This window comes from Equus caballus, chromosome 1 (genome assembly GCF_041296265.1).
Source record: "Equus caballus isolate H_3958 breed thoroughbred chromosome 1, TB-T2T, whole genome shotgun sequence".
Taxonomy (NCBI): domain Eukaryota; kingdom Metazoa; phylum Chordata; class Mammalia; order Perissodactyla; family Equidae; genus Equus; species Equus caballus.
In genome coordinates this window covers 29,740,443-29,763,233 of record NC_091684.1, presented here as the reverse complement: position 1 = coordinate 29,763,233, position 22,791 = coordinate 29,740,443, and the positions used below count along the sequence as shown (strand labels likewise).

Sequence of the window (22,791 nt, the reverse complement as noted above, 5' to 3'; positions counted from 1 at the left end):
CCCTAGCTGTTGGCAAGTCCGAGGCGTCTTAGGGCTAGAGGGGAGGGAAGGTGGGCGCGCGGGGTGGTGAGGCTACCACCAAGAGGCGATACCAAGGCCGTGGCGCTTCGGGGAGGGGGACGCCAAATGCCCGAGGTGCTGTGTGTGAGCCGTGGCCTCATACCGTCTCTATTGTGTAGGGTGGGGGGCACGAAGGAAGAGAGCGACGCCCTTCCCCACGCCCCACGCTGTCGGCCCCACCTCCCTGGTCCCGCCTCCCAGGCCTCCGCCCCACCCCCGGCTCCGCCTCCACCCCGCCCCACCTCCCGCCACGGCCCCTTCCTCCCGCAGCTGGTGCTGTGGGGCCGCGGAGCAGCGCGTCGCCGTCTGTGTGGCCCGGGATCGCAGCGCAAAGGTGAGAGAGGCAGGGAGCGCGGGGGGCGAGGGGGCCTGGGCCGGGGGCGGAGGCCAGGCCAAGCCTTCCCCACGTCCATTGCACCCTTCAAGCTGGGCCAGGCCTTCCTCACCGCCAAGTCCCCTCGTCGTGGTCCCACATAAAGGCTCTGGAGGGGCGCGGGCCAGGCCTCGGGCCGCCCTGGGCGCAGACCCACCACCACGGAGTCGGGGACCGGCGCGGGGCGGGGACCCGCGCAGCGAACAGTGTTCCCCGGGATCTGGGTCACGTCTCCCGGCGCCCGGTGGGATCGAAGGAGAGCTCGTCCTCAAGCTGCAGCAGTAGAGAGTGAGGTTAGACCTGAGGACAGGAGAGAACCGCGGACTGTCCAGGATGGTGGAGGGAGGGGGTAGCGGGGGAGGGGCTCTCAGGCCAGGAGAGCCAGACATCCTACTGGGCAGAGGGAGATAACCGCCTACACTAGGCAGGTGGACATCTGGAATGAAGGTCGAGAGCCTACTGATCCTACATTGATCCAGTTTGCGGGGGTGGGGTAGGGGGTGTCTCCCCTCCTCAGTTCCCTCCGCCCTAGGATCTAATAGTAGGAACATGATCAGAGTTCAGAGGGCTGGTCCTGGGGAGGAACCCAGACTATGGAACTGGGGGTGGAGTGTGGGGTGTGGACTGGAGACCTTGAAGCCTCGTTGCCACTGGGGGAGGGGGGGTGGCATCTCCGCTCCCCCTATTTAGCCCCACCTTCTCTCCCAACAGGTTAAATGGGGGCGGAGAGCTCCGGCCCAACTCCCCTATCTAGAACTGCGGTATACACTGGAGTAGAGGAGTATTAAATTATGCGTTCCATTCCATCCTTCCTTTGCTAAAACTAGGAGCCTCCTTCTGCCTGGTTTAGGTGCCCCTCCCTCTCTTGCAGAGGGGCAACACAGCCATGCCATTTGAGCATCCGAGGTCAGGAGCCTCCCCCCATCAATACACACACACACACACACACATACTTGGAATCTGGCCTTAGAATTCGGACTTTCGGGAAGGGAGGCGGGGTTCTGCTCTGCATCTCACTCCCAGTGGAGACTGGCAGCCTCCAATCCTGCAGTGAGAACTGGACCCCTGTGTGGATGTATGCTTGTCTCTGCGTAGATGTAATTATGTGTCTGAGACTGTGTGAACACACATGTATTTTACCCTTCTGTGAACATGACGGTGCCTGACCCACTGTATCAATGGGTTTGTATGCATGTCCCCTCCACATACGTGTGTATGTACAGGACCCTCCTGTGCTAGGTGTACAATCCTTCATGTGCGCATGTGTGGGTTTATAACCCTCCTTGGCAACCTCTGAGGCTGTGACCTGCTGACTAAATGGGCATGTGAATACAATCTTACATGTGAATTTGTATGAACACATGTGGCAGGCCCTTTATGTGAACATATGTGTGCATAAACCTCCTTGTGAATGTGCATGTGCATGACTCTCCTGTGAGTATATGTGTTCACCCCCCTCCTGTGAATATGTGTGTGTGCATATCTGTGTGCATGAACATCACCCTCCTCTGGACACATGTGACTCTTGTGTAAACCAGTATAAGTGTGCCATGCACCACACTCTGGGTGGTTGCTCTGACCTGGGGTGTGTCCCTCCTGCCCACTCCTAGGGACTGATCCCTCCTAGCCATAGGGCTCCCTCTGGCTACTGTGCTAATAAGCAAATAGGAGGCCCCAAAGGTAAACAGGTGTGCCTCCACAGTGAGGGGTGGGGCACGAGCAGTTTGCCTGGGGCCTCCTGCTGCCCCAGCCCCCAAACCAGGAGCTGATGCCCTTTCTGTGGTCCAGGGACCCTCTTCTCTCTAGTCATACTCCATTCTCCACCTCGGGGCTCTTCCCACTACAGTGATGACCTTCACCTCTTGAATAAATGCTCCAAATTCCTGTTCTCCCCTGGCCAGCTCCTGCTCCCTCCCCTCTCTTCAGGGCCCCATAGTTAATATTTGACATGGAAGGGAGGGGAGAGGCCAATGGCCCCTCTCGACCTGTCCAATGAGATTGGGTGGGTCAGACTTCCTCCACACCTAGCCCAGCCCAAGAAGCCTTCAGGAGCCACTTCAGGAATCAGGCATGATATACAGGGGTCAGAGGAGGCCTGACGCCTACCCCCAACCCATCCCCAACTGATTGGCTTGAGGGAAGGTCCAGGTGTGGGAATAGTCTCCAAAATGTGCCAGGGGAGGTGGCCAAGAGCTCAGGGATCCCATTGTTCACCTTTTCCCTATTCTCATGTCTCAATTAACTGGCCTTGTACACTTCAGCCTCCTGCACAGATATTACACCTGTGCAGCCAGGGGGGCCCAGATACCCACCCTGCCAATGCTTGTGAATGCCTGTTTGCAGGTAGGGGCACGTGTGGATGCCTAGCCAGAGGGTGCAGTACAAACTCGCACGGGCAGGGCAGAGATTTGCACCCCCTAAGAGAGGAATGCTGAGGAGGAGAAGTGTCTAATTAAAGAGAAATTCCAGAGGGAGCTCTCAGTCCAGGGAAAAGAAAAAACAAAGGGAAAACGGGACAAAATAAACAAAGGCCCATTAAACGTCTCTGCCCAGGCCTTCCTGCATAAGGCACCCCCGCAGGCAGCAGGGGCAGTTGGGAGGAGAATGCCTTCTCTCTGAGAACCTGAGCTCCACTGAGATGGAAGCCTTGCTAAGCTTCTGACTTGGTCAGAGGAGGGCTGTTACCTTGGGTTTGGTTTGGGGAGTCTAGGGTCTTGGCAAGAGGGCAAGTTCCATCCAACTTCCTGCATCAGCCCAGAGATGGACAGAATGACTGTGAGTCGATCCTGACGTGGGAGTTTTGTAGATGCCGGGCCTCCTCCCTTCAGTACCAATAAAGTCTGGGGGTAATGCCATCTACCTTCTACCTACACACAGATCAAAAGGCTTTTTTCCTGTTTTTTCTTCAGAAAACGGACCTCAGAGAACCAGGAGGAGCCATACTGTCGGGGCAGGGTGACTCTATCAGTGACCTACGACCTCTCTATGACCCCACAACTCCCTCTCACTATGGAGTTTGTATTTGATGCAGACAGGCAGTGTGTGATCCATCCCTCCCTCTGACCTCTTACCTGGGATTCCATGGCCACACAACTCTGTGATTCCATGTCTCCCCAATTCCAGGACCCTCCCTGGCCCCATGACCCCTGACCTTCCAAGTGACCTCCCTGGACCGTGACCTCTGTGACTGTTCTTCCCCGTCACCCCTTGATTCTGGCCCTGGCTCCCTTTTGGGGTCTTTTTGGTCTGGGCCTCCCCAGGAAGATGTGGGGGAGGCTCTGGCCTTTCCTCCTGAGCTTCCTCACAGCAACTGCATTTCCTGGACCCTCGCTTCGGAGACCATCTAGAGAACTAGATGCCACCCCACGGATGACCATCCCCTATGAAGGTTAGATGCCCCCCAACCTCAAAAGGCGGCAGGAGCCAGGGCTGGGGGTGGAGAGGCAGCCCCAGAGCAGGGCTTACAACTCCCACTCTCCCCAGAGCTCTCCGGGACCCGGCACTTCAAGGGCCAGGCCCAGAACTACTCAACGCTGCTGCTAGATGAGGCCTCGGCAAGGCTGCTGGTGGGAGCCCGAGGCGCCCTGTTTTCTCTCAATGCCCACAACATAGGAGATGGGTCTCACAAAGAGGTCAGCCCCTGGAATCTGGACTACCCAGAGGGTCTCCATCTTCATTCAGCTCCCTGAGACCTCAACTTCCTGGAAATCCTGCCAGCCTTCCATAGCTCCCTAGTCAGACAGCACTGCCCTTCCCAGCTCAGGTCTCCCTTACATCCACTCCTCCTCCTGAAACTTACCCCTACCCCAATTTCTCCAGTTCCCTGGGGTCCTATCACCTGGTCCCACAGGTAATGGGGAAAGGCAAAGGTATTGTGGTTGACACATCAGCCCATTCTGTTTCCTCCTCCAGATCCACTGGGAGGCCTCCCCAGAGATGCAAAGCAAATGTCATCAAAAAGGGAAAAACAACCAGGTATGTGGTCTGCCCTGTCCCTAGCTCCTTTCCTCCTCCTCCTCAATTGGGGATGTCAGGGTTGGTGGGGACACAAATGGAGCGGTACATATCAGCCAATCAGTTGTAGCAACCACAATAAACATTGTAAGTGCTGCCAGAGGGGCAGGCCCTGGGCACAGCACTCCTAATCCAAACATCTGGTGACCTATTACTTTGATCTTCAATAGCATCTTAATCTCCTCTGGCCTCCCAAATAATCATCATGATAACAATAAGTAATCTCTAGTAAGTCTGACTTAGGTAATAACACCTAATTCTAAAATAACTGTATGAAATATTATCCTCCATTTTACAGATGAGAAAAATGAGGCTTTGGTCAAGGATTAGCTCAAGTACCCAGTATTCCATGGAGGGGTATTAGTGAAGTGTCAGCTCTTCCTGGCTAAAGAACACGGTGTCTCCAGGGCTCCCATGTCTAGCTGTGTAACAGATCCATCTGGAAAGCCTATTAAAAATACACATGTCGGGGCTGGCTCCGTGGCCGAGTGGTTAAGTTCGCGTGCTCCGCTGCGGCGGCCCAGGGTTCGGATCCTGGGCGCAGACATGGCTCCGCTCGTCAGGCTATGTTGAGGCAGCGTCCCACATCCCACAACTAGAAGGACCTGCAACTAAGATTTACAACTATGTACGGGGGGTTTGGGAAGATAAAGCAGAAGAAAAAAAAAAAAAGATTGGCAACAGTTGTTAGCTCAGGTGCCAATCTTTAAAAAAAAAAAATACACATGTCCAAGGTCCAGCAGCCCAGGGATTCTGATTCAGTGGGTCTGGGGTGGTGGTATGACAGCTGCGTTTAAAGAGATGTCTCCAGGAGATTCCATCAAAGGCTGCCTCTTGGAGCAGCATGGATAGAAAATGGGGCTGGTAAAGCAGGTGGAGCCTAGGTCACGGAGGGCTATAAATGCCCAGCTGAGTGGTTGGATTTTATTCTGTGACAGTGGGCACCCTCATTTTTTGATACTTTGTATAATGTGCACGTGAATCACCTGGGCGTATTATACAAGCAGATGCTAACTCAGTAGGTCTAGGGAAGGGCCTGAGTTTCTGCGATTCTAACAAGCTCCCCGGTGAAGCTGATACTGCTGGTTCCCCGACCACACTTAGGGTAGCAAGGTTTTAGGAGAACATATCCCAAAGCATGTTCTGAGGAGCATTCATTTTCAAAACAGAGGTTTAATACTCAGATGAGTTTGAGAAATGCTGCATGCTCAATCCCACTATGCACAGCGACACCTTTAAGGCTTTGAGAAGCCCACAGTAAAGGTAGGTCTACCCATGGTTTCCAACTTATTTGACCACAGAATTCCTCCCTTGCCAACGTCTTTTAATGTAAACATTTTGGTGAAACCCTATCATAGGAATATTTATCTGGCTGCAGGCACTAGATGAATTAAAATAGAGTGGGTCTGGAGGCAGGAGAGGCAGTAGGGAGGCTGGGGGCATCGCGTGGGTCAGAGGAGGGAGACCTGAGCAGGCTGGTGGAGAAGAGGGGTGGAGACCAAAGTACTGCGCCCGCTGAGGGAGTGGGATGAGAGAGAGGCCTGCAGGGATTCAAATCCTGGGTAATAGGCAGGAAGAAGAATCATTAACAAGGCGAAGAAGTCAAGAGGGCAGCAGCTTAAGGCTTTCAATGGGCAGAGAAGACCAGTATGGCTGAAGTAGAGTGAGTGAGACCAGAGGAAGGGCTGGGCCCTATCATGCAGGCTAAGAGCATATGGGACCCTGTGCTCGGGACTCTGGTGAGCCAATGAAGGGTTTTTAAATACAGCAGTGGCATGGTCTGGGTTACATTTTAAAAATATGCCTTGGAAGTGGGTTGCAAGAGTGTGCCGAGTGGTCAGATATCTCTGGAAGGAAACTTCAGACAGTGGTGACGGCAGTCCCCTTTGAAGGCTACAGGAATTAAAGGGAGACTCTCTGTTTACAACATATCCCTTCGCGCCTTTTGAGTTTTACACTGTGTATGTGTGTTCCTCATTCATTGAATAAATAAGTAGTTTCTATAAAGAGTGGCAGAGGGTTAGGAGAAAGGTCAGGTGGGCGCTGCAGTTGTCCAGGGAAGGGTCATGGTAGTAACTTGGACTAGGGTGATGGCAGTGGAGGGAAAGTGGACCAAGTCAAGGACATTTAGGACAAAGATTAATCATGGAGAGGGACTGAATGTGGGGGTGAAGGAGTGGGAAGCAGCAAGGATGACTCCTGGTTTCTGGACTGAGTAATAGGATGGACAGATGAAGTGAGGTGGGAAAGACTGGATGAACAGGTTTAGGAGGGTAGACGCAGATTAGGGAGGAGGGGATGAGCTTGGTTTCTGACAAGGTGAGTTTGATGTGTTTGTGGGATATCAAGTGGAGAGAATGCTGGAGCCTAGGAATAGATTTGGTAGTGTCAGACCAAAGGAGGTGTGGAAACTCCAGGAGTGGGGGACACTGCTGAGAAGGAGATGTGAGAAAAGCATCTTAGGATGGTGAGAGCCCTGGAAGCCCCTGAACTGGGAGAGCAGGGGACTGCAGGAAATGCAGCAGAAGCTGGTAATCCAAAAGATAGAGGAGAGAAGAGGGGTCATGACACTGGGAGGCCAAAGGACAGTGAGTTCCAGTGAATGTTCTGTGTTCTGGGCAGTGAGAAGGCCCACCAGGATCTTAGAAAGCACTGTTTGTCCTGTGGGTGGGGCAAAAGCCAGACTACAGAGTTGGACCAATGCAAGAGGCCTCTAAGGAGGCCTGGGGCTCACAGTCCTCTCCCACCTATCCCACAGACCGAGTGCTTCAACCATGTGCGATTCCTACAGCGGCTCAACGCCACTCATCTCTACGCATGTGGGACTCATGCCTTCCAGCCCCTCTGTGCAGCCATTGTGAGTGTGCCTGCCCCAGCCGCTGGTCCGTGACCCTGGATCCTAGGTCTGACCTTGGGCCACAACCCTTGTGTGTCCTCAGGACCACTGACTTCTGGCCCCTCCTTCCCCAGGATGCTGAGGCCTTCACCTTGCCAACAAGCTTCGAGGAGGGGAAGGAGAAGTGTCCTTACGACCCAGCCCGTGGCTTCACAGGCCTCATCATCGGTGAGCGTGCCCTCCTCCCCACCCTGGCCCCTCATCCACAAGCATGCTGTTTGTGGGACATAGATCTCGTTGCTAGGACTTGGTACTCATGTGTGTTATGTGCCTTGTTGTATGTGACATGTCTCTCATGCCTGGCATATCCCTGCCCCAGATGGAGGCCTCTACACAGCCACAAGGTATGAATTCCGGAGCATTCCTGACATCCGCCGGAGCCGCCACCCACACTCCCTGAGGACTGAGGAGGCACCGATGCACTGGCTCAATGGTTAGGAGGATGAGGCACAGGATGATGGGGGGCAGGGGACTATTTCTTCATCTTTACTCCCCTGTCCCCAGGTGAGCCTGTCTATTCCTGTGTGTTGTTGACTGGGTGGAGGGTAGATCCCAGCCTATCTCCGAAGCCACCTGAACTGCCTGACCCACAGATGCTGAGTTTGTGTTCTCCGTCCTGGTGCGCGAGAGTAAGGCCAGTGCAGTGGGTGACGATGACAAGGTTTACTACTTCTTCACGGAGCGCGCTGCTGAGGAGGGCTCTGGCAGCTTTGCTCAGAGCCGCAGCAGCCACCGTGTGGCCCGTGTGGCCCGTGTGTGCAAGGTAAGGAGGATTGAGGTCAGGGCAAGGGTGTAGTGACAACTTCTGACCCTGGCCTCTGACCCCATGCCCCTACCTCCCCAGGGAGACCTGGGAGGGAAGAAGATCCTGCAGAAGAAGTGGACCTCCTTCTTAAAGGCCCGTCTTATCTGCCACATTCCACAGTATGAGACACTACGTGGTGTCTGCAGCCTGGACACTGACACCTCATCCCGCGCACACTTCTATGCGGCCTTCACGCTGACCACTCAGTGGTCAGTGCAGGGACAGTGGGGGCGGGGCAAGGAACTGGGGACAGCATAGGGACTGGGGCAGAGGTCAGTGAGAATGAGATAGGATCCATTGTGGGGAGGGCTGGCTGCAGGGAGAGAATTTCAGGCATGTCCAGCTAGCCTGGGACCAAAGGCCACAGTGGTCTGCTGACCCTCAGGAGAAGCCTTGTGGACCTAGAGCTGGGGTTGGCCAGGGTAACAGTGGGCTCCTGGCTGGGCAGGTGGCAATCCACTCAGTGTGACTCAGCCTTTTCCCCTTTGTCTCATCCCTAGGAAGACCCTGGAGGCCTCAGCCATCTGCCGCTACGACCTGGCTGAGGTACAGGCTGTCTTTGCAGGCCCCTACATGGAATACCAGGATGGTGCCCGGCGCTGGGGCCGCTACGAGGGCGGGGTGCCAGAGCCCCGGCCTGGCTCGGTGAGTGCCCAGGCCTGGGGTCAGTGCTGAGTAGACAGAACCCCTGGGAGCGGCAGGCGGGTCTAGTCTTGTGGGGAGGATGGGCAGGTGGTGGAGTCCTGAGGTTCACCACTCATCCCCCACCCCAGTGCATCACAGATTCATTGCGCAGCCGAGGCTACAACTCATCCCAGGACTTGCCATCCCTGGTCCTGGACTTTGTGAAGTTGCACCCACTGATGGCTCGGCCTGTGGTACCCACACGTGGACGGCCCTTGCTGCTCAAGCGCAGTGTGCGCTACACACACCTCACAGGGACACCTGTCACCACGCCTGCTGGACCCACCTATGACCTGCTCTTTCTGGGCACAGGTGCTTCTGACCCCTGGCCTGAGCCCTATGGTGACTGCTGACCTGAGTCCTTGATCCCTGTTGATCTCAAGCCCCCAGGATGACCCTTGATCACAAAACCCTGGTGACCACTCATGTTGATTCTTCAGTGAATATTCACTACTGGCCCCCAGTGACCCCTGGTTCTTGGTGACTGCTGATTCCTGTCACCAACAATGACATTTGACCCTGATCACTAATGCTTCTGAGCCAAATAATTCCTGCCATGACTAGCCTGGAGTTCCCAGTGTCCTGAGGGCCCACTGCTACTGGCTGAATCCTTGTCCCTGACCTCATGATTCCTGAGCTGCTCCCATTAGGCTATTGCAGGGAACCGAGAGCAGATTCTATTGTTGGGGTCTGACCCTCTGCCCTTTCCAAACCAGCTGATGGCTGGATCCACAAGGCCGTGGTCCTGGGCTCTGGGATGCACATTATTGAAGAGACACAAGTGTTCAAAGAGCCCCAGTCTGTGGAGAATTTGGTCATCTCTCCAATGCAGGTAGCCCCTCACTCACGACCCTCCATATAGCCTTGCCAGAATAGGGGGAGGGAGTAGGGAGGCTGGGCAGTGTTGTTGTGTGTGTCTGTAAGTGGGAGTAAGGGTATTGCTGACCAGCTTTCCTCTCTGGCTCCCAGCACAGCCTCTATGTGGGGGCTCCTGGTGGAGTCATCCAGCTACCACTGTCCAGCTGCTCCCGCTACCACTCCTGCTACGATTGCATCCTGTCTCGGGACCCCTACTGCGGCTGGGACCCTAGCACGCATGCCTGCATGGCGACCACCACCGTAGCCAACAGGTCCGAGGGCGGCAGGTGGGAGGTGGTAGGGGTGTGAGTGTCTGCTGTGCCCAGGGGATCAGGGCCTGAGGGAAAGAGGAAGGCCTGCCAGCTGTAGGGGAAGTGGGGACCAGTTGTTGGTAACAGCCCTATTGACCCTTCCACTGGGGAAATGAAGCCCAGTTCCCCTTGTTCATAAGTCCTGATCTTCTGTCTCCAGGACAGCATTGATACAGGACATAGAGAGAGGAAACCGAGGCTGTGAGGGCAACAGGAACACAGGTAAGTGACATTCATGTAAGTGTGTGGGTCTGGCTGTATAACCTGTCCTCTTTACCATTTACTGTCATTTGTCTGTGCATGTATGCAGCTGAATGGCTGCACCTGTGTGCTTTCAGCGAGGATGACCCAGCAGAGTCTGGCACAGAAGAAGTGCTCAACAAACATTTGTTGCCCAAAAGAATTATAAATGGGGAAACAGGCTCAAGATATAAAGTTCCTTGTCACTTCTAGAGCTTATAGCCAAGTATGTGTGTGTGTATCTATGTGTATGTTTGGGGGGAGGGGCAGGAAATCACATGATCACACAAATAATTATAATTATTTTCATTGGTTTTTGTTACAAAAGGAATAATTACAACTATGACAAGGGGTTGAAGGATATTGGGTACTTCCTCAAGGAAGATATGATGACTGAGCTGGTAGCTGAAGAAAGAGCAAGTGAATGATCAGAGCTAACATGTACTGAGTACCTACTATGTGCAGGCACTGATCAAACCCTTCCATGCACGAGCTCTTGGATTTTCAGAGCACTCCTATGAGAGAGGTGCCATTAGCATCATCCCCCTGAGGGGCAACCTCTCCAAGGCACGGGGAGAATAAGTAAACAGCCCAAAGTTAAGTAGCTGTTAAGCAGCAGGGTCAGAATTCAAACCTGACTCCATGCAGTCTGACTGGAGTTTGTTCTTTTGATCACTGCTATGCTCAATCCCCAAAGTTAACCAGGCAAGTGGAGGGCATGGAGAGGGGAATGACACCCGAGCAGAGGGAACAGCAGGCAGAATGAGCTCGGTGTGTTTGATCAACAAGAGAAGAGGCTGGAGTGGTGGGCAGGGACCATGTTGAGGCAGGGCAGGGGCACGGTCAGCTTAGTGTTCTTAAAAGGTCACCCCACCGCTGCATGGAGAATGCATTAGATGGGGCTTAGAGTGGGCCAGCAGTTGGAGGACAGAAGTGAACACGTCTGAGATAGATTCTAGAAGCAGAATCTGGTGAGGGTTAGATACAAAGGTGAGAGGGAGAGAGAGGCAAGGAGACTCCCAGGTTTCCGACTTAGGCAACTGAGTAGCTGGTGGTGCCATTCAGTGATGATAATTCAAGAAAAAGACTTGGTATAGTTTGGGAGAGAGGCCTTGGCCTTAGTTCCTGTGACATGCCCAAGAGACCTCACATGGAGATGTCCAGAACGTGGAAGATATTTAAGTCAGATGCTCAGGAGAGAACTCTGTGTTGGAGGTAGAGATTGGGAATCATTAGCAGATGGCAGGAATTAAAACTACTGGGAAGGGTCAACGTGAACCTTACGTGGGAGGATGAATGCAGAGAGCTTGGTCAGTTGTCACTGTGATTCCAGATTCTGTCCTTGGTGCTGGGGACATAACAGTGACTCATCTGGCTTGCCATCTCCAATGCCCTCCCTGTGATAGGCAGGCACTGACTGCTCTTCTTGTCCCCCCTACTCCTTCAGGGCCACCACCACCGCTGAAGACCCGCTCTGTGCTCCGGGGTGATGATGTCCTCCTGCCCTGTGATCAGCCATCCAACCTGGCCCGGGCCTTGTGGCTGCTCAATGGGAGCATGGGCCTGAGCGATGGGCAGGATGGCTACCGCATCGGCGTGGATGGGCTGCTGGTAACAGACACACAGCCCGAGCACAGTGGCAACTATGGCTGCTATGCTGAAGAGAATGGCCTCCGCACCCTGTTGGCCTCCTACAGCCTCACAGTCCGGCCAGCCACTCCTGCCCCGGCTCCACAAGCCCCTGCCCTGCCTGGGGTACAAATGGCACCTGATGTGAGGCTGCTCTATGTGCTAGCCATTGCTGCACTTGGGGGCCTCTGCCTCATCCTGGCTTCCTCCCTCCTCTATGTGGCCTGCCTTCAAGGAGGTGGACGAGGGCGTCGACGGAAATATTCATTGGGTCGGGTCAGCCGGGCAGGGGGCTCTGCTGTGCAGCTGCAGACAATCTCAGGCCAGTGTCCTGGAGAGGAAGATGAGGGTGACGATGGGGAGGGGGCTGGGGGCCTGGAGGGCGGTTGCCTCCAGATCATCCCTGGGGAGGGAGCCCCAGCCCCACCACCCCCACCACCCCCACCGCCACCGGCTGAGCTGACCAATGGGCTGGTAGCACTGCCCAGCCGCCTGTGCAGGATGAATGGCAACAGCTATGTGCTCCTGAGGCAGAGCAACAATGGAGTACCCGCAGGGCCCTGCTCCTTCGCTGAGGAGCTTAGCCGCATCCTGGAGAAGAGGAAGCACACACAGCTCGTGGAGCACCTGGATGAGAGCTCTGTCTGAGCCCAGCCTCCCGGGACAAATGCTCTTCCAAGCCAGCCTGTCTGCCCTGGGCTGGGCCGCTGCCTCCCCACACAGCCACCCTATCTTCACTCCCTCAACTCCAGGCCCCTCTCCCAACTTTTTGATGTCCCTGTAGGGCTGGCCAGTCAGGCCCAGCCAAAGCCCCCTCCTCAGTCTCCACAGACCCACTGTGAGCAGCCCAGGCCAACCGGTGCTCCTCAGAGGTAGGTGTTCCCTCGGGCTCTGCAGACCCAGCCCCAGTTCCTATTCCCTTAACCTAAGAACTTAGGAGAGGATGCCATCCTCCTGCCCCATTCATCTGCTCAAAGCCTTCCTCTTTCTCTCAGGCAGGGCTCTGCAGGTCGAGATGGCGTCGATGTCACCACCCTCTGCATGGCCCTACGTGCGGGATGGTCCAGAAACCAGACAAGACCTCTGCCAGCCACCAGAGCCACTCGAGCCCTGCATACATTCACATGCGCACATGGAAGAATGTCTATCAGCTGGGCTGCAGGGCCCTCACCCCCACCTCCTGGTGCATTCTTGTGTTTCATCCCTTCTTCAGGATTTTGGGTGCCCTCCCAATTGCCACATCTCATCCTATCTAGTCCTCTCCCCTAGTCCCAGCCCCATGTGGTAACCTCTTTGGCAAGAGCTTGGGAACAGGCCAGCCTGGGGAGGTAAGACTGTATCATTCCTCTCTTCTTCTCCCTTACCAGTCAGCCTCCCCACCTGCTTGGTCACTTGTATGACCAAGACAGAACTCCAGGCATGTCCCTTCCTCATCCATGTGCTTACATTTCCACTCACATGCACCTTCTGAGCCTCCCCTTGCTGCCTCGGACCTGTGTCTGTCGGGTTTGGTCTATGGACATTTCAGAGGGAGAGCCCTCTCCAGTTTAGCTGTCCTCGCAGACACTTCCCTAGGACGGGTGACCAACACTGCACTCAATGAGCCAGCCTCCCTTTTGGGGACCAAACATTTGCTACCCCTAGACCAGACCAGGGAGAGGAGAGATCCGATGTCTCACCTGGCACATGAAGCCCGTTCTTGGAACTATGCAAAGGGCAGAGGCTGGGAGTTTGGATGCTTGGCTCCCACCCCTGTCCTACCTCACCGGGGCACTTTCAGGGTCCAGGGGCCTCTGAAGTCTCCAGGCCCATATGGGACAATCAAATCCTGAGTTCCCCCATTCCCTTTGGGTGAGGATGACTGTTATTTTTGTAGCTGCGAACGTGGAATCCCACGGGTTTTTACTGCCCTTCACCCAACCTCTCCCACCTCCACCCCACAATGAATGTATTTATTGTGAGAACGGCTACACATCTTTAGGAATGCCCTCACTCACCACCAAGGTGGGCGGAATGGGCATGTGATAGAGTGGGGAGCCTGGGCTCAGCTCCTCCCCTCTCTGTTGGTTAATAAATACCCTCTTTCCCACAGCTATGAGTGGTCGGCTTGGTCTAGATTGGCCTTCCCCTGAACACCAGGGGGCAGGCTTCTGAGGCAATGGAGAAGGTGCTGCAGAGTTGGCTCTGCTCTCCATAAAGCCATTTACAGAGGAAATTGGGATCCTCAGCTTCCATCCTGGGCAGATACACAGGCTTTTATTAAGGCGCTCACTATTCATTGATCATGGTGACAAGGGCATGACAGACAAAATTACAACAGTTCAAGAACTCACACAAAGATTTCTAGGTTTTTATTTCCTGGTTCTTTTCCTCACCATCCCCCCCACCCCGGGTTTTTAGCTAAGCCTAGAAAATGCTCCCTGTTGATCAGCCCTCTTGCTCTTCCCCAAGAAGCTTTTCAGTACCTCCCCTCCCCCAACAAGGGACAGCATGGATTCATTTCTGCACAGAGGGGCCTGTCTGGGGGGAGCAGTTGAGAGCAGGACAGGCTTGTTACCAGGAACCTGGCCTGAGAATCACTCTCTCCAAGGCTCAGGCCCAGATTAATCGCATGGCCTTTGATACTAACCATCCTGAAGAATTATTATATGTTCTGCTTCTGGTTTTAAGATAATGAAAAACAGGGTTACACTTAAAATATGCACATACTTTGAAGTAAGACCTCAAGTGTGACCTTGGGCAAGTTTATTAACCTCAGTTTTCTAATCTGTACACAAACATTCACAGAGATATAAAGTGCCTAAGCCAATGCCAGGCTCACAGCAGCAAAGAAGGTGCTAGCACTCTCTAGCTCAGCAGTTGCAAAAACAGGACATCAACAATTCTTCAGAAACCAGCCTTGAAACCCCCCTCCCTGTGATTTGAGATCACTATTACCAATTTGGATTTCATAAATGAAGACCCTGAAAAATCCTTGAAGACTCTCAGGTTTCAGGGATGTCAAATGAGTAAGAATTAGGAGTCACAAACTCACTGTCCCTTGCAGTGGGCACTGAAAAGAAACAGACAGCTCTTCATCTCAAGCAAAAGCTTCGGTGTCAGTTCCCCTTTGATAGGCACCATCTGTCTGCTGGGCTTGGAATCCCCTGAAGCAAAAGAGTAAGAACCACCTCTACCAGGGTAAGAGTCCAAAGCCCAGGAGTGGAGTTGGTGGGGCACGTCTTCACTGCACTCGCACCTGAGCTGGGGCAGCATCCTAGACCTCTCGGGGGCGCAGCCCGCCCAACGTTGTCGGTTTGTTGGTGAAGGGGTGCCACTGACCCTGGATGCTAGGGCTGTCCGTGTGGAAGGGCTTGCGAATGCGGATCACCTCCAGGCCGGACTGGTCCGCCAGCTTCTGCACCAGCGTCGCGATCTCCTCGACTGACTTGCAGTGGATGCTCTCCTCACGCACCGCCCCGTTAACTGGCCGAAGGGAGGCGGGGGTAAGAGGGAACGAGCGGGTGAGGTGTCAGACGAGAGGAAGGCGAGCGGGCCGAGCCCCCCGCGCCGCCCTGCAGCCCCCGCCCGGCCCCACTCACGGTATTCGGCCACTACTCTGGGCACACAGCACGGCCGCGGATTCACGTATATTACGACCCCCGGGTTTCGTCGGGCGAAGTCGGTCACCTCCCGTTCCACGAACTCCCTGAGGGACCCGAGGAGCGTGAGTACAGTGACCCCTGACCCGGGGCCACTTCTGTCCGGAGTCGCACCCCTGCGTCCTTCGCCCGGCTCACCTGGCGCCGCGGGACGAGGGCGCGTCGCGGCTGAGGCTAAAGCTGAGACGCTGCAGCTGCTGCACGTAGCGACCCAGGCCGTTGTGAAGGATACTGGTCAGGAAGCGGCTCGAGGTCCCGCGTGCCGTCATGGCCACAGCTCCCAGGCAGCGGAGCACACTCTCGAGGGATGGGGGCGGGACTAACCAGAGGCTTCCGGTTCCGGGGACACTCGGGCCCGGTGGAGTTTTGCTTCCGAGGTCACGGAGAACGGGTCGTGCGTGTGACCCACGTTGCGCGCGATAGCGCTGAGAGAAGAGTGGAGACGCGGGGCCAGGGTCGGGAGCAGCGGAGCTTCTTGTAGGAGAGCGGAGGGAGGACACGGGGCGGGTGAGAGCTGGGCGTTCCTTTGGACTCGGAAATTGGCGGGAGCCGCTTAATGGCCCTCTAGCCGTGCTTAGTCCATTCTGAGGGAAAGAGCGGCGAAGAGGGCGTCTAGTCGGGGGCCTAGAGCGGAGGGGCTCCCGAAAGGACGCAGGCGGCCGTAGAGATGAGGACGACGAGGAGGTTCCTTCGAGGGGCAGTAGTGGTGGAGAGATGATCGAGAGAAACCGTATCGGTGAGGGGCGGTGGAGAAGGTTGTAGAGGTGAGGCGGTGGTGAGGAGAAATTGCAAAGGACCATAGAGGTAGGCAGCCAGATACAGGAACATAGACGGGAAGAGGTCGTGTAGACGGGCATGGATGTGAAATAGCAATGTAGAGGGGCTGAAGAGGATTCAGAGATGTTTATGAGGGAGAAGTTTGAAGAGAGAAAAAAGCCACCTAGAATGGGCTTGGCAGAGTACAATGTGGAGGATCCCTAAGGTCTGATCTAGTAAAGGCATCCGAACCAGGCATCTAAGGTATTTCATGTAGTGACTTCCTCCGTTTGATTAGGAATGTGGGTCCTCCTCCGAAGTGGGTACCCCCTCCGTATTCTACTGCCCTTGCGTGGGGAGTGGATGAGTCGGAGGGGCCTGCCCAGGAGCTTAGTCCCAGGCCCTCCTCGCAGACGGTACAGGAAGGAGGCTCTCCCAGCCTTGGACGTACCAGTGTTGCCTGTAACTACAACTGAAATCCGCCAGTATTTGCGGGCGCATGGGATCCCCTTCCAAGATGGCCACAGCTGTCTGCGGGCACCAAGCCCCTTTGTGGGGGCCTCACAGCTCAAGGACCAAACTAGTGCTACCACTTCCTTCAACCTCTTCATTGACAAGACCACAGGCCGCTTTCTCTGCATGACCAGCCTAGCAGAGGGGAGCTGGGAAGACTTCCAGGCCAGCGTGGAGGGGCGAGGGGATGGGGCCAGAGAGGGAGTCCTGCTTAGTGAGGCCCCAGAAGCTGAGGACAGTGAGGAAGTCCGGAGGATCTGGGACCGAGCAATACCTCTCTGGGAGCTGCCTGAGCCAGAGGAGGCCCACCTGGCTCGTGTGATGTTTGGCCTCACCAAAGTGACAGATGACACACTCAGGCGTTTCAGTGTGCGGTATCTGCGGCCTGCTCGCAGCCTTGTCTTCCCTTGGTTCTCCCCTGGAAGTTTGCGATTACGAGGCCTGAAGCTACTAGGGGCTGAAGGCCAGGGGGATGGAGTACACTATGTGGAGACCACCATTCCCCGGCCTGGCGCCTACCACAATCTGTTTGGATTACCACTGATCACTCGTCGAGATGTTGAGGTGGTACTCACGAGTCGTGAGCTAGACAGCCTAGCCTTGAACCAATCCACAGGGCTGCCCACCCTTGCCCTACCCCGAGGAACAGCCTGCTTACCCCCTGCCTTGCTCCCTTACCTTGAACAGTTTCGACGTATTGTGCTCTGGCTAGGGGATGACCTTCGGTCCTGGGAAGCTGCCAAGTTGTTTGCCCGTAAACTGAACCCCAAGCGATGCTCCTTGGTGCGGCCTGGGGACCACCAGCCCCGTCCCCTGGAGGCTCTGAACAGAGGCTTAAATTTTTCTCGTATTCTGCGTACTGCCCTGCCCGCCTGGCACAAGTCTATCGTGTCTTTCCGGCAGCTTCGGGAGGAGGTGCTAGGAGAACTGTCAAATGTGGAGCAGGTAGCTGGCATCCGCTGGGGTCGCTTTCCAGACCTTAATCGTCTCTTGAAGGGACATCGGAAGGGCGAGCTGACGGTCTTCACAGGTGACCTTTTGGGAAATCACTGCTTGGGATAGGGGGCAGGGGATCAGATGATGAAAGCATGTGGGTTTGGGCTATGGTAAATGTTGAAGAGGAGGCTTCCCTTCCCAACTTTGAAGCCCTGCTCTGTGTCTTGGTTTCACGGGTAGGACTTTCCTCCCTCACCCTGGTCTGTATTCAACCTTCCCTGCAGGGCCAACAGGCAGTGGAAAGACGACGTTCATCAGTGAGTATGCCCTGGATTTGTGTACCCAGGGGGTGAACACGCTATGGGGTAGCTTTGAGATCAGCAACGTGAGACTAGCCCGGGTCATGCTGACACAGTTTGCTGTGGGGCGGCTAGAAGATCAACTGGACAAATACGATGAGTGGGCCGACCGCTTTGAGGACCTGCCTCTCTATTTCATGACTTTCCATGGGCAACAGAGCATCAGGTGAGATTCACAGGTCTGGGGCTTTCAAAGATTTGGAGGGCAGGAGAACAGACCCCCAGCAGAGTTTTCAGGATGCTGGTTTTTCTGCCTGGGGTGTTCTGGAGACCACTTATAGTTGACTGTTGAATTCATTCCCTTTTCTTCCTCCCAGGACTGTAATAGACACAATGCAACATGCAGTCTACGTCTATGACATTTGTCACGTGGTCATTGACAATCTGCAGTTCATGATGGGTCACGAGCAGCTGTCCACAGACAGGTGACATCCTTCTCTTGTTTAGCGGGAACCCACTTGAACACACATGTTTTCTCAGGCAGCTGGCCGCTGGGCACACACACTGTGCTGTCTTATTTTTTTGACATGTGTGCAGGCACATACCATTCCATGTGTATTTTTATCTTTATAGAGGTGTGGGGTGTGGCAGTGGGAAGTATGGAGAAGGACCTAGGTGTGAGTCCTTGGGTAGAAGGACGTAGTGTGGGGTTGTGGTGGTTTGTAGGGAGATGTGAATGAATCAAGACTATGTGTATGTTCTTGTCCTTCTGTGTGTGTCTGATAACCTTTTTGCTTTGTTGGGGTGGGGACAGGATTGCAGCTCAAGACTACATCGTTGGGGCCTTTCGGAAGTTTGCAACAGACAATAGCTGCCATGTGACACTGGTCATTCATCCCCGGAAGGAGGATGATGATAAGGAACTACAGACAGCATCCATTTTTGGCTCAGCCAAAGTAAGTGGCCTTTAGAGGAGCCCAAGCTTTGGAGAAGAGAGGGGGTAGATGTGACCAGGGATAGCCCTTATTCAGCCTTAAGTCATCTTGACTGTCCTTCTGGAAGAAGCAGGAGGCAGCTAGCTGCCTCTGGGGTCATGACATGAGGAATACATGGGCTAGGAATACAAAGGCTGATAATAGTTGGGCCTGTGCTCTCCTTGCCCTCCAGGAGTTCACATCCTCTAGTGGGGAAACAGTGAGACAGTGATTACAACTCAGTATGATAAGAGCTATGACAGGCACCACAGGTATTTGGGGAGCAAAGAGAAGAGACATCTGAGTCAGCCTGGGACATCCAGGGAGGCTTCCTACAGGAGGGGTCAACAAAGGTTTGGTTGAGTTTCGGCAGACAGTAGGTGTTAAATAAATAGATGGGAGGGCCTTCTCGACAGCAGGACCAGCCTTATCCTAGAGCTTCCAGTGGTACACTGAGAGCCTATTACATGCCAATTCTCGGCTGGGCACAAACTGTGTACAAACTGTGTGCCATGCTGAAATAAACATGGAGCCAGGGAAGAGAATAATACAGAGATGGAAGGATGATGGTGCCTTGTTTCAAGATTGGTCTCTCTGGTGAAGTGTGACATTTAGACCAAGACCTGAATAAGAAGAAGCTGGGGTTGAGTAGGGTGGTGAGCTATAGAGGAGAAATGTTACAAGTAGAAGTCGTAGAAGTGTTACAAGTAGAAGTTCCAGATTTGTACAAAATCTGGAATAGCAGCACGGTTGTCAAGAAACTGAAAGAATCAAGTGGCCCAGCGTTGTGGTCAGTAGTTCAAAGAGCTTTGGTGATGGGGGAAAGTATTTTTCCCTTTCCCAATTTATGCCACTCCTCCCTGCATCCTCAACCTTGCCTTTTGCTTCTCTCATGTGTCTTCTCACTGCTTCTTCCTCCTCTTCCCCTGGTCCTCAGGCAAGCCAGGAAGCGGACAATGTTCTGATCCTGCAGGACAGGAAGCTGGTAACTGGGCCAGGGAAACGGTATCTGCAGGTGTCCAAGAACCGCTTTGATGGAGATATAGGTGTCTTTCCACTTGAGTTCAACAAGAGCTCTCTGACCTTCTCCATACCACCAAAGAGCAAGGCCCGGCTCAAGAAGATCAAGGACGACAATGAGCTAGTGGCTAAAAAGCCCTCTTCTGGCAAAAAGGGTGCTGTGCCTCAGAATTCTCAGACCAGCCAGGCCCCCATCTCCTCCCAGGCAGACCCCTCGAAGCCTTCAAGGTGAAGGCAGTGCAGAGCTAGACATGGAAATGAGCCTGACAGGACAGGCTGGGACTCTTTCTTGGCCCTCTGCTTGGGCTGCCTCTGTCCTGTGATCCTGAGCTAGGGCCCCTTCTCAGTCTGAGGGGCCTGGCGTAGTGCAGCGTTTCATAGGGAGAGAATTCAATTCAGCAGATATTTGAGAACCTGCTGTGTACCAGGCTTTGTTCTAGCTCCTGGGAGTACAGCATTGACAAGACAGATGAGGTCCCTGCTTCCACAGAACCTGCAGTCTCGTGGGGGAGACAAGACAAGCAATGAACAAATAAACATAAAACATAATTTTAGATAGTGAAAAGGCAATAAAGAAAATAGTAATGTGGTAGTGGTTACGGGGCTAGTTTAGGCTAGTTTAGGTATCTCTGAGCAGAGGACATTGAGCTGGAGCCTAAAGAACTAGGATTGAGCCATGTGAACATCTGGAGAAAGAGGGATCCAGGCAGAGGGAAAAGTAAATACAGAGGCCCTGGGGTGGGAATAAACAAGTTGAGTTCAAAGCAGTTGGGTCAGGCCCCCTGGACCTGGAGGGGAATAAGGGACTTCTTGCCAAAATTCCAGCCTAGGCTTCCAGAGCCAAAGGGTGACATGGTGGGTACCAAGCGCCTCTGCACCACACTCTGGGGCCTGCCATGAGGTGGTACTTGCTACCATTAGACCCTAGGTGCTTGGCCCTGTAATATCAGGGCCCCAAAGGTGGGAGCTTGGCCACAGAGCCATGGAAGGAAGCTGTGAGCCCAGAGTGCCTGCCACCTGGACACTGATTCCATGGTCTGCTGCCTCAGACCACTAGAGTAAATGCAGTCATGACTTTTTGTAAAGTTTTTCTAGTTTTACTAAAAAATTTTTTCCATTGCCTTTGTTTCTGTGCTTTTTCTTATTTGTCCACCAGGTGTCTCCCCAGTCTATGACTGGATTTTCCTCTCACTTTGACCTGGAAGTGGATGGGTCCCCTCTCCCACTTCCAGTCTTTAAGCTGTGTACTCCCAAGGAAGCAGAGGCACGCATACACCCCCTTACACCTCTTCTTGGCCTAGAGAAGACAGGATGGTGCCTCTTTATCCTGGTCTTCCTTGAGGGTCTCCATGTGATCCCTGGCAGAGGGGCGGGTCTGGACCACATGCCTAGGCCCTGCCTGACCAGCTGTCCCTCTTTGACATGAACCACTCACTGACCTCTCAAAGTGTGGACTCAGGCTCAGCATGTTCTCATCTGGCCTGTGTCTATTTCCCTCCTCGTACCCTCTCAGTTTTTCTTTGTTAGTGTGTGTCAGAACTCCTGGGGCTCTTGCAGAACCTAGGCCCTACTCTCCCCCCGAATCCTGACGCACACACAGACATTTCTGATCCTGGAGGTTTGAAGAGGTGCAGGATTCCTCATTTTTAACAAGCTCTGAAGGAGATTGTAAAATAAATTATCGAGAGACCCCATCATAAATGTTCCTAAATAACACTTTGCCGTCTTGCTTCCTCGGATACCCTGAAGTGCCAGTTTCCCTTCAGATTTGCCTACAAGAGCGGCAAGAATGCAAGATGTTCTGAGGTGACTGGGGAGAAACCTTTTGTAAGGAGGGGGTGGAGGGGTGCTTTCCTGCTCCCTAGGAAGAGGGCTGCCTTCTCAAGGTCTTTTTGTCAACCTAAGAGGGGGCTTCTGGGACCCCTTGCAAGGGCACAGGTCTCTGGTCTGCTGTGTGTGAGAACTGTGACTGTAGTTGTCTCCTGAAACAGAGCCCGGAGCAAAGCTCTTCTCTGTGGGGAAGAACCTGGGGGAGAGAGGGGATAGCTCCTCCAGGGCCTCCTTCTTGGGGGTCTCTCCCAGACTGGCTGGAGCCAGGCCTCCTAATCCCGCAGTAATCATTCCCAGCCGCTGGCTGGTCTAGGCCTCATCCGGGGTCTATAACAGTGTATGTCAGCCATGTCTTCCACATGCACACTACCAGATCAGTCATATCTGCAAGGACATGGGCTCCACATCCTGGTCTATGGAGAACGCCTGGTGTGTTCTCAGGAAATCCTTTAGGAGTTTCCTTTAGGGGACATTTGTGAGGTCTGTGTGTGAACTGGGGATAGAGGGATAGATACACACTTGCCTTGTTTGTTTTGCCCCACCCTCCTAGCAGACACCCCCACACAGCACAAACCAGAATGATGGCGGGGAGGGGAAGCTAATGCTCCCCCAGCCCCACCCCCTACACAAACACATTCCATTCCACACCTGTCTTAAACTCCTCACATCAAGATCAGTCCCAAGTATGTCAGGAGTACCTGGAGCCTAGAAAGCAGTGAGGGATCCCTGGGTCCTGTGTAAGGTCCCTAGGAGCCACCATCCCTGTACCCAGTCAAAGTGGATTGAGGCAAATTACCTGGGCTAGGACCAGTACTCTGCCTATGGCTACTACGAACCTCCCTGAGAGCTCAGGAAGGGCCTGGCCAAGCAGGGTCCAGCTGGATCTGCAGCCCTGTCTTCAGATTCAGTGTCAAACTGGGCTGTGCGGGGTCAGCTTTAGTCTTCCAGCAGC

At 54.2% G+C, this 22,791-nt stretch overlaps 3 protein-coding genes across 4 annotated transcripts; 2 read left to right on the top strand and 1 right to left on the bottom strand.

Annotated features, from left to right (window-relative positions):
• The first annotated feature begins 232 nt into the window (after window positions 1-232).
• Window positions 233-13,961, top strand: SEMA4G (semaphorin 4G). 2 transcript variants are annotated; one of them, XM_005602292.4, is made up of 16 exons: window positions 233-394; window positions 3,343-3,821; window positions 3,917-4,065; window positions 4,346-4,408; window positions 7,206-7,304; window positions 7,418-7,511; window positions 7,663-7,776; window positions 7,937-8,106; window positions 8,188-8,357; window positions 8,649-8,793; window positions 8,922-9,144; window positions 9,549-9,664; window positions 9,802-9,962; window positions 10,162-10,223; window positions 11,689-12,742; window positions 12,866-13,961. In XM_005602292.4, exons 2-15 carry the CDS (start codon window positions 3,698-3,700, stop codon window positions 12,516-12,518), a joined length of 2,520 nt encoding a protein of 839 aa, XP_005602349.2. In that variant the 5' UTR covers window positions 233-394; window positions 3,343-3,697; the 3' UTR covers window positions 12,519-12,742; window positions 12,866-13,961. The 2 variants fall into 2 exon arrangements, with proteins under 2 accessions (XP_005602349.2, XP_005602350.2); XM_005602293.4 differs by having other exon boundaries at window positions 273-394; window positions 8,269-8,357.
• Window positions 13,962-14,206: 245 nt separating this feature from the next.
• MRPL43 (mitochondrial ribosomal protein L43) lies at window positions 14,207-16,368 on the bottom strand. Its single transcript, XM_014733072.3, has 3 exons — window positions 15,650-16,368; window positions 15,452-15,558; window positions 14,207-15,335 (listed from the first exon to the last, which is right to left on the bottom strand). The coding sequence occupies exons 1-3, from the start codon at window positions 16,366-16,368 to the stop codon at window positions 15,127-15,129; spliced, it is 1,035 nt and encodes a 344-aa protein (XP_014588558.2). The 3' UTR covers window positions 14,207-15,126.
• A 140-nt stretch (window positions 16,369-16,508) lies between these two features.
• TWNK (twinkle mtDNA helicase) lies at window positions 16,509-21,131 on the top strand. The gene is made up of 5 exons (XM_001499940.5): window positions 16,509-17,810; window positions 18,001-18,241; window positions 18,393-18,500; window positions 18,830-18,971; window positions 19,927-21,131. The coding sequence occupies exons 1-5, from the start codon at window positions 16,568-16,570 to the stop codon at window positions 20,239-20,241; spliced, it is 2,049 nt and encodes a 682-aa protein (XP_001499990.1). The 5' UTR covers window positions 16,509-16,567; the 3' UTR covers window positions 20,242-21,131.
• The last annotated feature ends 1,660 nt before the right edge of the window (window positions 21,132-22,791 follow it).